Source organism: Crotalus tigris, unplaced genomic scaffold, assembly GCF_016545835.1.
Source record: "Crotalus tigris isolate CLP2741 ecotype Arizona unplaced genomic scaffold, ASM1654583v1 scf7180000020201.887925, whole genome shotgun sequence".
NCBI classification, from domain to species: domain Eukaryota; kingdom Metazoa; phylum Chordata; class Lepidosauria; order Squamata; family Viperidae; genus Crotalus; species Crotalus tigris.
The window spans coordinates 524299-536787 of record NW_024097902.1 but is presented as its reverse complement, the minus strand read 5'-3'; the positions used below and the strand labels follow the sequence as shown (position 1 = coordinate 536787).

Below are 12489 nucleotides of genomic sequence, written 5' to 3'. Positions count from 1 at the left end.
GTTAGTAATTAAACAATAAATACAGTATTTGTCATTTAAAGAGATTTGCCTCTGTTTGTCTCTTCTTTTCCAGTGTATCACTGTCAGTTATTGGAATGTCTTATGAAACACAAACAAGAAGTATGGAAAGTAAGTTTGGGACCAGATATCTTTTATGGAAACAGTACTGTACAGTGATTAATAAGTTAGTCATTTTGAAGTATTAAATCATTTTGAAACTATACTTCTAATTCCTTTCCTGAAGTTACAGAATACAGATCCATTGTAGAATGACATAAATTTATGCATTTTTTTCCCGTTTTAGGCTTTCCACTGAAACTCTAGGTAAACAGATAAACAAAAATATGGAGGAGAAACATTGTTTCAGTCTTTTAGAAGAACCATGTATGATATGGGCAAGCTTTTCTTCTATCTGCTCTCCCTCCACCCACAATTGCCTCTCAGTCTCTGGGCTTTTCCCCATGGTTCTTTCTGACAATTTGGACTTGCTTGTTGTAGCAGTATTTGTGGATTACAGATACTCCATCAATTTATCACCAGCTCTATTATGGTTATATGAATCTGCAGCAAACTTCTCAGCCCTTGAAGAGTTTCTTGGCAATCCATTCCACCATTAATGGGAACTCCTGCCTTATCGTGCCTTCTGCCTCCTAGCATTAACTAGGCAACATTTTTTTTCCAACCAACCCATATTCCTGGAACTTAGTAGAGATGTTGGGTCCGTTAGTCTGCTTTTTGATGGATTATCTCTTTTTGAGAGATCATCTCTTTTTTATTTGTTCAGTTTTTCAGGTTTAATATGTTTCTCCTACTTTGTGGAACATTGCTTGTGGCCCAGAAAGCATTGTACCCCTCTGAATGAGAATAATAACAAGCACTACTATGTTAGCAGAAAATTTGGGGTGAAAATCCAATATAGATTTTTACATGTAAAGTTTGTGAACAGAGGTCTGGAACTGTAAACAAATTCATGGACTGATACGGAGGCACCTTGCTCCTTAAAGCTAAGTTTCTGTTCTCCTGTTGCTGTGGTGTATAAGCACAAAAACAATAACAATCGATTCAAAGGCACAAGTAGCCAGTGAGTGGATTTCTATAGGTAGATCAGAGTAGAGTTTTGGGAATATCAGTGATAATTAATTTTATTGAAATCCTGGGGGGGGGGATGGATACTCTCAGGAAACAGACAGCATTGCAGTTGTTTACATGACTACTTAGAGAAATATGTTCTATGTACCAACCAGTATGTAGAGCACTGTATATGATTTCAATGCTGTGCATGTCTACTCAACTTATATGGGCCATTGAGTTCAGTGAGGCTTATTCCTTAGTCTAACTGCCTCCAAGTCTTGGGAAGCATCATTGAATTGCTAATTGTTTTCACTTTTCTATTACTTGTGTCTCACTGCACCTGTAAAGGCTGCCATTGCCTGAATTTAAATGTGTTACACCCTCTGACTTCCTCTAGGACTTGCTATATGTAATAGCATATGGCCCATCTCAAGTAAAGCCACCTGCAGTCCAAATGCTTTTCCACTACTGGCCCAACTTAAAACCTCCCGGGGCAATAAGTGAATATCGAGGACTACAGTATACGGGTAATTGAGATCATCAAACTATGCACTAATGCTAATACAATTTATTGGCAGAAGTTATCAATAATGTCACTGAGATATAGTAGTTTTTTTAAGTATTGACTCCTCTATATAAAATGTTCATAACCTTGTAATGAGCTCTGGATTAGAACTTTGAAATTGGAAAATGGGAAAAATAGAGACAAATTTCTAACGTCCTAATTAGGAAAGCAGTTCTAGTTATTTCCAAGCTAGAAAAGCAGTTAAATGCTGTTAAGTAGCTGTAAGTTCTTCTATAAACATATGATGTTAAACTAATGCTGCATGGGAAAAAGATTGAACTGACAACAACTCAATCTGTTAGTACATAATTCTGCATTTTAAAGCTAGAAAAAAAGCTTGATGTTGTGATGATCGATTTACCATGAGTTTACATTTTATACTCTGACTACTTTAATTCTGTGATGAATTATGTATCCATTGGATTGCAAAAGTGATTAACATGGATGTGTGAACCAGCAATTAAAAATACTTTATATGTAATTTTATAAAGATATGCAGAATGATAAACAGTACTTCACATTTAACATTTAAGAAAATGTTTTATAGATATGTCCAATCTAAATTCCAATCCCAGTATTTTAATCTCTAGATTCTCAGACAGATTTCTTTTTTATAAGGAGCCTGGCATACTTTAAATGGCATTACTGGATGTTGAATCTTAATTGATAATTCATGACAATAGATTCTTTCATTATGCTTCACTTTATATTTGCCAAAGCTGGGCTAACATCCCATGGTTAAATATTTGAGGTATGAAACAGAGACATTATCAGTTGAAATTCCTTCAGATTATATTTATGGTTTCATATAATGCTGAATTTTACCGGTATTTAGCTTTTAGTAAACCTGTGCAACTTTATCCATGGTGGCTTTATTTTTCAGCATGGAATCCCATTCATTGTCAGCATATTGAATGTCATAATGCAATTAACAAGCCAGCTGTGAAGGTAATGAACACTTCTGTACCCGTTAAAGTGTGCCCTGTGAGTGGCCATTTCAGCCTTATCCCAGTTGTTCCTGACATAATAAGGACATTAGAAACAGAATGGAAGGTCATTGTCTATCACTCAGACTATGGCATTGCCAAGTATAACCATGGTAATCCCATTATAAAATTCCTATACTCTGGTTTCTCTTCATATCATGTAAATCTTTTGCCTTTTATTAATGAAATTCCTGATGAATCCTTCTTTTCCATAAAGAGATTGTGAAGATGATTTCTTTTGCCAAGTCCACTTTTTGATCCTGAAAATTCTACAGATAGTTCTGTAGTGACTATAGGACTTTAGTGACCACAATTGGAATCAATAGCTCAGTCATTAAGTGAAGGGTTGCTAAGTGAAACTTATGGTCTTACTTTTCCTTTCTTTATAGACCTATGAAAGTTGTAATTAGAAGGATTAATCATTAGTTACTTTTCCATTACTGTTGTAACTGAGATCTGCCGCCACTCAAGGCAGTCACTAAATGAGGATTACCTTGTACTATACTTCTACACTAAGTAGTATTGTTTTCCCTCCCGAAGACGCTTATTTATCCCTCCCACGTCCTTTGCACACATCCAGATAAGAACCAGAAGTCTACTGAGAATGCAGAAAAGCATGACCAAAGAAAGAAAGTCCCAACTACTTTTGCTATAAAACTGGAGTTTTAAAAAATAGTAATAAGAGGTGGTGGTGGTGCAGTTGTTAGAATGCAGTATTGCAGGCTAATTCTGATGACTGCCAGTGGTTCGATCCTGTCCGACTCAAGGTTGACTCAGTTTTCCATCCTTCCGAAGTCGGTAACATGCAGAGCCAGATTGGTGGGGCAATATCCTGCATTGTAAACCCCTTAGAGAGCAGCCCCCAATCTTGGTGGCCCAGCTGGTGGGGAGGGGAACTTAACTGCGTGAGCGGTGGGCCCACAATCACACATGTAGAAATGCAGCCCTTTTGTGAGTGATGGGCTGATGCACACGTGCACGAGTGCCTGCCGACCTGCCGCTCACACAAGTTGAGTTGCATGCTCATAGTCCAGCCAGCTACTCACGCAGCCCAATTCCGAATAGGCCACAGTCCGGTAGTGAGCCCAGTAGTTGGGGACCCCTGTGGTAAATATTGTACTGCTGTACCCCTGCTGTAAATAGCATACTAGTGCTATTGCTAGTATTATTACTAACTATAAATCCAACACTGCATTTCAGATAGAGCAATGGGTATAATTTATTCAAAGTTATACTAGCTATGAAAAGAAAAGCCATATTCTTTTCACTGCAGTTGTGTTTTATGGCCTTTCGTATTTGAATGTTTGTAGTGCTGATGACAAGAGTTATATGTCTGATGCTTATGAACTGATATTTTAACTTTGAGCCAAATTTTAATGCAAAGCTAAAAATAAGATTTTTATGGTAACCAGAGTGGGATTACACTATGCAAAGTTTTATAGACTGAATCCTTATGGCAAATGTTGTTCCCACCTGTAATCCTAGTATGTAAATGTTAAATATTTTGTGAACAGGAAAAGAATTCAACCCATAGATTCCAGTTTGTGTAAGACAGCACTATAAGGAGTAAAGAATGATAAATTTCACACATCACATTAAACTATGACTTTATTTAATTATGTTTTATTGGCTGGGAATACAGACATTAAATGAAGCTGTAAATCATACTTTACAAAGGCACAAAGAATGTGTTAAATAGGCATAATGTGCTGTGCAACGCAGATTGGCAAGCAAAATCATATTCTCTTTTGAAATTTTAACTAATAGTATGCTCTTTTTTCCCCAGATCAGTTTTATTTGCATGTTAGTTTGCTTGATGAATCTCAAAATGTGCCAAGCTACTTCATTACAAATTAACATATTATTTCTTAATATCTTCTTTATTAAATCAGTGCAGCAAAATATATCACACAAACATTCAAGAAAATAATAATATAACCCATTTGTGCCATTGTCAGTCATCACCAGCAATCCTTTCTCCATATTCAAGCAGTAGGGTAAAAGAACTATGAAAGGAAATCCAGGGCCTATAATGTTAATTTATTTCATTCAAAATATAGCTGCTCTCTAGTGAGCTTCATGTAGGTAGAGTGCTTTTGGGGAATGAGAAACTAATTCCATGCTTCCTGTGTATTTCAGATGTGTGTAGACCCTTCTTTATCTGTGGCTTTGGGTGATAAACCACCCCCTCTCTATCTTTGCGAAGAATGCAGCCAAAGGATTGCAGGGTGGGTAAATGAAGAGATGCCAGCGCGCGCGCATGCACACACACACACACACACACACACACACACACACACACAGAGAGAACTGGAGATAAACTTAAGAGGCATTTCTTTTAAAAGTTCTTTAAAAAAGTTGTGTTAAACTTTTTAAACACAACTTAATTGGAACTTGATAAAGTTAAATAGAAATAGAAACACTGAGCAGAAACTGAGCAGAAAAAACAACTACTTAATGTACAGGTCTGTGCAAATACAACAATTTAATTTTCTAAGTTGAATAAATAATTACATTTGCTTTATTAAGTCACACAGTCCATTTGATACGGCAAAAAATATTTTATAAATAAAAACAGAGCTGAAAGTAGAGTCCATGTCCTGACTGATATTAAGCAAAAAGAATTAAGATTCAAAGATACAAGGAGGTAAAGATATATGATAGAAGGAGTCAGGATTTTCCAAGTATTTAAAGAAAAGTTGTTCTACTGGATGCCTCTATATGATATTTCTGATCTCAGTCTTTAGTAAAATCTATATACTATTACAACTCTTTTGTCTAGCCTTTAATTGGGTGAAAAAGTGTATCCATAGGCAACAATTTTTGAACCAAGATAACTCTTACGGGCTAACTTTCAGAAGGTGTCCAAAATCCAGGACTCAGGATTCATATGGGCTAGACAACTGGCAAATTTGTGGTTGCTTCAATGCTGCCATGCTGCTCCATGGATCTCTAGCAGAGGTGGGAAACTCATATGATGAAAGTCATATGTTGTCTTTGACCTAAATTCAAGCATCAGTTAGCCACTACTGTTCATAGCCTCTCTGAAAATGATTATGATTATGATTGTGATTGTGATTATCACTTGTTGCTTGTATGTACACTGAGAGCTTATGCATTGGAGACAAATTTCTTGTATGTGTCCAATCATACTTGGCCAATAAAGAATTCTATTCTATTCTATTCTATTCTATTCTATTCTATTCTATTCTATTCTATTCTATTCTATTCTATTCTATTCTATTCTATTCTATTCTAAAAATAACTCCAACTATCATTCAGCTGGTCGTAACAGTACATAGGCTTTATTGCTAGCTACCTAGCATTAGAAGTCACAAGTCAAAAAGAGTGAAGAAAGGGAGAGAGAAGAAGTGACCTTCCTACTTTAAGGTTTGACTCTTCCTGCTGTTGCCTTCAGTTTAACCCTTATCTAGGAAGGAATTCAATCTTGGTAAGAAAAAATAAATAAATCCAATTTCTATTGTAAATTCCCCCTTCATTCATTGTTTTTTAAGTATATAGGACTTCTCACTGTTACATTTGTTTTAATGAGATACTCTGAATGGAACACATTTTATTAAAATAGCATTATTAAGAATGAAATCTGACTCAGGGTTGTTCATTAAGTGGAGAAAATAAATTATTATTTTTTGCCTAAGGTTTAAAAGCCAATTATTATCAAAATTGGAAGTATGTGGCCACCAATTCCTGGACACATGGATCAGAAAGTGTGATTTCAGGGTACTGCTTTCTCATTGTTTTAGCATTATAATGACACCACTTGCAAATTACTAAAAAGTGTTTTCATTTTATAGAAGTCACCTTTGTGTTAATATAATCTTTGCTTTAAATCTAAAGCAAAAATAATTAATTTGGAAAGGAGGCCTGCCTTTTTACAGGGATGAGATATTTGACACTTAAAGCCATTTGTTCTCTTTTTTAGTATTTTATCCTTTTGTCAAATAGTTTTTTTCTTTCTGTATAATTTGGTATCTTCTAAATTAGAGTGTTCTTTGTAACATAAAAAAATTAGAACCTGACAGGCAGACCTGGAATAAATGAATGACGAAGAGGCTAACGTTGTCCAGCTCCCAGCTGCTGTTTTAGAAGTAAAAAATAAAGCTTGGATCCTTGTTAGGGATCTGGGACCTCTTCCCTTCATGTATGTTTAATGGAAGTTCCATTAATTGGGGAGTTAATTTTAGGCAATGTGTTCCATAAAAGCTTCTCTCTCTCTTAATTCTCCCAGGCATATGAAGCAGCTTTTCAGAAGTGTAAGAATAGCAGAAGAACTAATTGGTGAAGTCTCCCAATCTTTCTCCTTCAACTTGTAGAAATACCTGCAGGAATTCTGCTCAGAGAATTCTTAAGAACCTAACCCATATACATAATCACTTATTATATTCAAAATATGGGTGTTTCATTGGAGGGATAGATAACATCATAGTCTACTCTGATTCTTTTTTTTTTCTTTTAAGGGATCACAGTGAATGGTTGGTTGATGTTCTTTTACCACAAGGTAAGACTGAATTTAATACGAGAGAAAGTAATATTCACAGTATGGACATAATGATATTTATAAAATAATGGACTTGTGATATGTTATAAGGACATTCAAAGGACACTTCATAGCTTGACGGAAGGTCTTTACATGTACAAAATCTCAGGTTCAGTTTCTTCCTTCTTCAGTTCAACAATCAAATAGTGGCGAAAGCAATTTCATCTTAGAATGTAAGAGCTTTATCATCATCTTCGGTGTAGGCAAGCCTGGGGTAAATGGACATACAATCTGAGATAAAATAGTTTTCTAGGTTCCTATTTCAGGACTATTCTTTAAGGGAAGTGCTGATATGCATGCTATTCTCAAAGTGATTAATTCTTATTCTTGCAAATCTAAGACCCTTTCTTTCATTAAATAAAATCTGGACTTAATCAGATTTGAAATACTCGTTATAATTCATAGATCTTGAGTAGCTATCTTTTAACCATGATTATGTTTGGATGCAACCATTCATGTTTAATAGGATATCATGCCCATTGGTTTTAGGGCTAATGTCACTGTGAACCATCACACTATATTTGACTTTTAATCAGATATAATGATGTTAATTTTGGATTGGACAACCTGGATCTCTAGATTTTGCTCACAATTATTCCAACAGTTGAGTAGTGAAGCAACATTTGTACATCCTGTGTTTGCTGAAAGATAAAAAAAGAAGGGAATCCCTGCTTCAGACCTATACATTGATAAATGTATGTCCAGGATGATACAGACACACATTTGGTAGCCTTAACACTCCTTTATATGTGCCTGTAGATAGTGATGGAAAGGCCTGAAAGTAATCTTTTTGCATTCTATAGTGAAGCATATTTTACATTTTGATTTTTATCAAGGAAAGTGACATAGGCCATAACAGGAAGTCACTGGGCTTCAACTCTTCTTCCACACATGCTGTCTTTATGCCAGTTGCCATACTCTAAGAAAATCTTCCTGATCCAGTTATTGAGATAACTCTAAATATTGCCTAACAGTCTGGTATTGGTTGAGATTACTTGTTAGAGACAAAAATATAGCCAGTAATAAAGCATTCACATGGAGCAATACTAAGTCCTGGAGAAAAGGGTAATTAACATTTTGCAGACAACGGCAGCACTTTTTAAAATAACTTTTTGTAGATGCAGAACCTAAAAGGGATATGGCAGGGATATTATAATTTAGTAAAGGGAGCTGCAAATTTTGATTGTTTGTTTTTGCAGTTTGAGATAATTGGAAGCTTAACATATCTATGCTATTTATCAGTGTTCATTGGTGGCGGATTCAGGGGTTTGCTGTTAAATTCAGGGGAGAAATAGGAAGCAATTTTATGAACTTTCAGTGAAACTGAACTGCCTGTCTTTGTTAATGAGGATTGTGAAGGGAACAGCAATCACATGTAATCCTCGATTTATAGCCATTTATTAGCAACCATTTGAAGTTACAGTGGCACTGAAAAAAATGATTTATAACTGGTTCTTGCACTTACGACCATTGCAGCACACAGTCGCACAGTCAAAATGTAGGCACTTGGCAATGGGCATGTATTTACAACTGATGAAGCATCCTGGGGTCATGTGATCACCTTCCCAGCTGACTTCCAACAAGCAAAATCAGTGGAGAAAGCTGGATTTGCTTAACAACCCTGTGATTCACTTAACATCCACAGTGACTCGCTTAACAGCTGTGGCAAAAAGGCATTAAAACTGGACACAATTCACTCAACGGCAAACTTGCTTAGCAACAGAAATTCTGATATCATTTCTAAGTCAAGGACTTAGTGAAGTCCTATACTGAAATTGTTCAAGCATATTGTTTGAACAGTTTCAATCAATCTGTTTCAAACAATCAAGCATATCCTGAAATTGTTCAAGCAAATTGTTCAAGGCTTATGTAATTGTCTTTTTTAAAAATTGGATTAGATTGATGTAATATTTTTTAAAAGAATGATAAGAGTAAAAATATATTCACTGAGTTTATAAACAGATAAGAAGGCAACATCTTTGTTTTCAGTTATAGTGCTAGAATGCATATATTAACATACCTTTATCTACGATTATATATGTAAGACTAACAGAGAAGTTGTATGTAATACATTTTAAAAAGTTTGGATAGTGTTTTTACTACCAATGTCCAGGCAGTTTCTGAAGTGTCCTGTCCATTTTCACCAGAGATGTACAGTGCTAAATTGTAAATTATCCTTGCCCACCAAATCCAAAGTTATCTCACTATTCCTAAAACTTTCACTTGTAATCCATGATTGCACATCTTCCTGGCATGAATATTTTAGCCTCTGAACTTAGGAATTGAATGGGTTTATGCAGCAATTTACGTTATGCAAGTCAGAATCCAATACTATGTCTAGGCCTGGCATACTGTTAGACTGTGGTAGTTATCTTAGGCAGCAGACAGAGACAGTTATCTTGGGCAGCAGATGCTAGGAAATAATATCAGAGTGCTGGCGGATAAGGTTGTAGGTGTCATTTAAACAAGTTCTGTGACCTCTAAATTAGGAAGAATTGTGTAAGGAAGATTCAACTGCCAATTTAGTTGGCTTTGGGGCATAGAATTGGAAGAGTAATTATCTTGCTTTTGCCTCTGACAGTAAAGTTGTCATGGGCCAGCCTGAACTAGTTTCAGGCAAGGGAGAAATGGGCAAGATTTTCCTTGTTTTGAGTGGTAAAAGGTGAAGGATTGAAGCCATAAAGCAAAAAAGTCTCTTTGTTACAGACAGACCTACCATACATCTATACCCTATAATGACTTAATGTAAATATGTTTCTAATTAGCTTCTATATAAGGTACTGATAACCTAATAAGATCCAGAAGCCAGAGACCGTCCTAGAATTATGCTTTACTGGATAATTTTTAAGTCGCTTATTGGCCTCTCTATCTTATTGCACCTGGTGGCAGAGTGATCATAACTCTTTTGATTTTAATTTCGCTTCCCTTATAGCTGAAATTTCTGCTATATGTCAAAAAAAGGTAAGGTAGCAGTGCATGTCTAATGAGATATCACTCAGCTTTTTTTTTTTTTTTTTTTGGTTTCTGGCTTCATCTCATCATCACATGCTGTATAAAAATCTTTCTATGTAAATCATCGTGTCTTGCTCAAACATCTTGAAATTGTTCTGATTATTATGTGTTGACATTCAGCCTCCAATTCTAAGAGCTGTTTTACTGCTATTAATATTACAATGTCTAGTTAATTACGAGCATGCTTCATATAAAATTGCTAAACCAAGAAGCCTGTGGAAGTGAAGCAAAGGTAGTTTAGAGGGCCAGCAAAACAAAGATATAGTCTGAAGAGAAGAATGTTTGTGATATTATTTTTCTTCTAGATGGCAATTTACCCCAAAGAAGATTATTTGCTCAGTCTGAAATTTTGTGGTTGTCTTCTATGATTCAAGTAGAGATCATGGTGGTGGGCCAAGCAATAGCAACATAATTTCACAATTGTAAACAAAGGACAGAATCTTGTAGCACATCAAGTTAAAAGAAGTTCCATCTTGGTTTCTTTTTCTTTTTTTTTGTTTTTTTGTCATGTTATGCAAAGATGAGAAGATTTTTTTTTTTTGAGATCTAGATGGTTTTTTTAGTAGAGTTCCATAATCTACCAACAAGATCAGGCATAAAATAATTGCTGAATGTGGAGTCAAATACTTAATGGTGGCTCAGATGCTGGACTCAGTTATATACTGGGATAAGTTGTTTATGAAAATACAAATCTATGGCAGAATTTGTGTAGATCAGATATACGCTGCCTAGAGTTGCTTTTTGTGAGATGGGCAGCTATATAAATTTGACAAATAAGTTTTAAAATAAAACTCCAAAACTTGGTAGTAAAATTATATAGTAAGAGCTGAATATCCAAATGGCAAGGTCTTTCTCTGTCTCTCAAAAATTCTTCAATAGTTATAAGTGATGGATGATTTAGGATTTATCCACAATTTATTTGTCCTATACTATTATGGGTGGAGGTAAACATAAGAATAGTATTGTGCATATCTTCAGAAGGTGGATCTTGAGCAAAGGCTCAGGTTATGCACCTCTTCAAAATTTCTTCACAAAACAATACAACCACCAAATGACTAACAGAAAAGTGGCCATAACCTTTGCTTTAAACTAGTTCAGAAGCTAAAATGTCTGCATTTGCTCAGAAACTTCATTTGGAGTGTTTGGCCAGTTTCCTACAGTTTCAAGGTCAAACAAGCACCCTCCTTGAGGTGAAGGAAGCCATCTTTTATAGCAGGGGTCCTCAAACTTGGCCACTTTAAGACTTGAGGACTTCAACTTCCAGAATTCCCCAGCCAGCATGCTGGCTGGGGAATTCTGGAAGTTGAAGTCCACAAGTCTTAAAGTGGCCAAGTTTGAGGACCCCTGTCTTATAGGCTTAACAAGGAACAGTATAGAGGATTAAATACTGGGACTGGGAGCTTGGTTTTCCATTTTTGAATAGAAGGGTGACAATTTAGAATCTAGTACAGGTAGTCCTCAACTTATAACCATTTATTTAGTAACCATTTGAAGTTACAACGGCACTAAAAAGGGTGACTGTTTTTCACGCGACCATTATAGTATCCCCATGGTCGTGTGATGAAAATTTGGACAGTTGGCAACTGGCATGTATTTATGACAGTTGCAGGGTTGTGGGATCATGTGATCACCTTTTGTGACCTTCTGAGAAGCAAAGACAATGGGGAAGCCAGATTAACTTAATAACCATGTTACTAACTTAACAACTGCATTGATTCTCTTAAAAATGGTGGTAAGAAAGATTGTAAAATGAGGCAAAACTCACTGAACAACTATCTGGCTTAGCAATGGAAATTTTGGGCTATATTGTGATCATATGTCAAAGACTACCAATAGCTCACATCTGAACTCTACATTTCCCCACTCTCTGAGTATCTCACCTTTTCGACCCATTCCAAGGTAGTGTTTTAAATGTAAATTTCTTTGACTGTCAGCTAGTTGAGTTTTACTTCTGTGTCACATTTATTTTGTTTTCATTTTTTGCAGAATTGCAGCTCACATGTTAGGAGGGCTGTTGTGACATGTTTCTCTGCTGGATGCTGTGGTCGCCATGGTAACAGGCCAGTGCGTTACTGCAAAAGATGCCACTCAAATCATCACAGCAATGAAGTTGGGGCAACAGCAGAGACCCACCTTTATCAGACATCACCACCTCCTATCAATACCCGTGAATGTGGTGCTGAGGAATTAGTCTGTACGGTGGAAGCTGTCATCAGGTAACCTTCACCAGCTTAATTAATACAGCCAAGTGTTCCTTTCTGCCCTCCATTATTACAGTCTTTCCCAATTGATATCGC

General features: G+C 36.0%; 1 protein-coding gene across 14 annotated transcripts in view; it reads left to right on the top strand.

Annotated features, from left to right (window-relative positions):
• The window catches only part of UNC79 (unc-79 homolog, NALCN channel complex subunit), a 176024-nt gene that overhangs the window by 57625 nt on the left and 105910 nt on the right, over window positions 1-12489 (top strand). For 13 of the 14 annotated variants that reach the window (XR_005559472.1, XM_039365857.1, XM_039365854.1 and 10 more), the window contains exons 6-12: window positions 74-129; window positions 1469-1598; window positions 2520-2584; window positions 4762-4850; window positions 7101-7141; window positions 10113-10141; window positions 12179-12408. Coding sequence is in view for 13 of the 14 variants with exons in the window: in XM_039365857.1 (XP_039221791.1) it covers window positions 74-129; window positions 1469-1598; window positions 2520-2584; window positions 4762-4850; window positions 7101-7141; window positions 10113-10141; window positions 12179-12408 (640 nt within the window). In the remaining variant the exon portion in view is untranslated. Of the gene's footprint in view, window positions 1-73; window positions 130-1468; window positions 1599-2519; window positions 2585-4761; window positions 4851-7100; window positions 7142-10112; window positions 10142-12178; window positions 12409-12489 lie in introns of those variants that run through there. The other variant, XM_039365859.1, reaches the window with a different exon arrangement.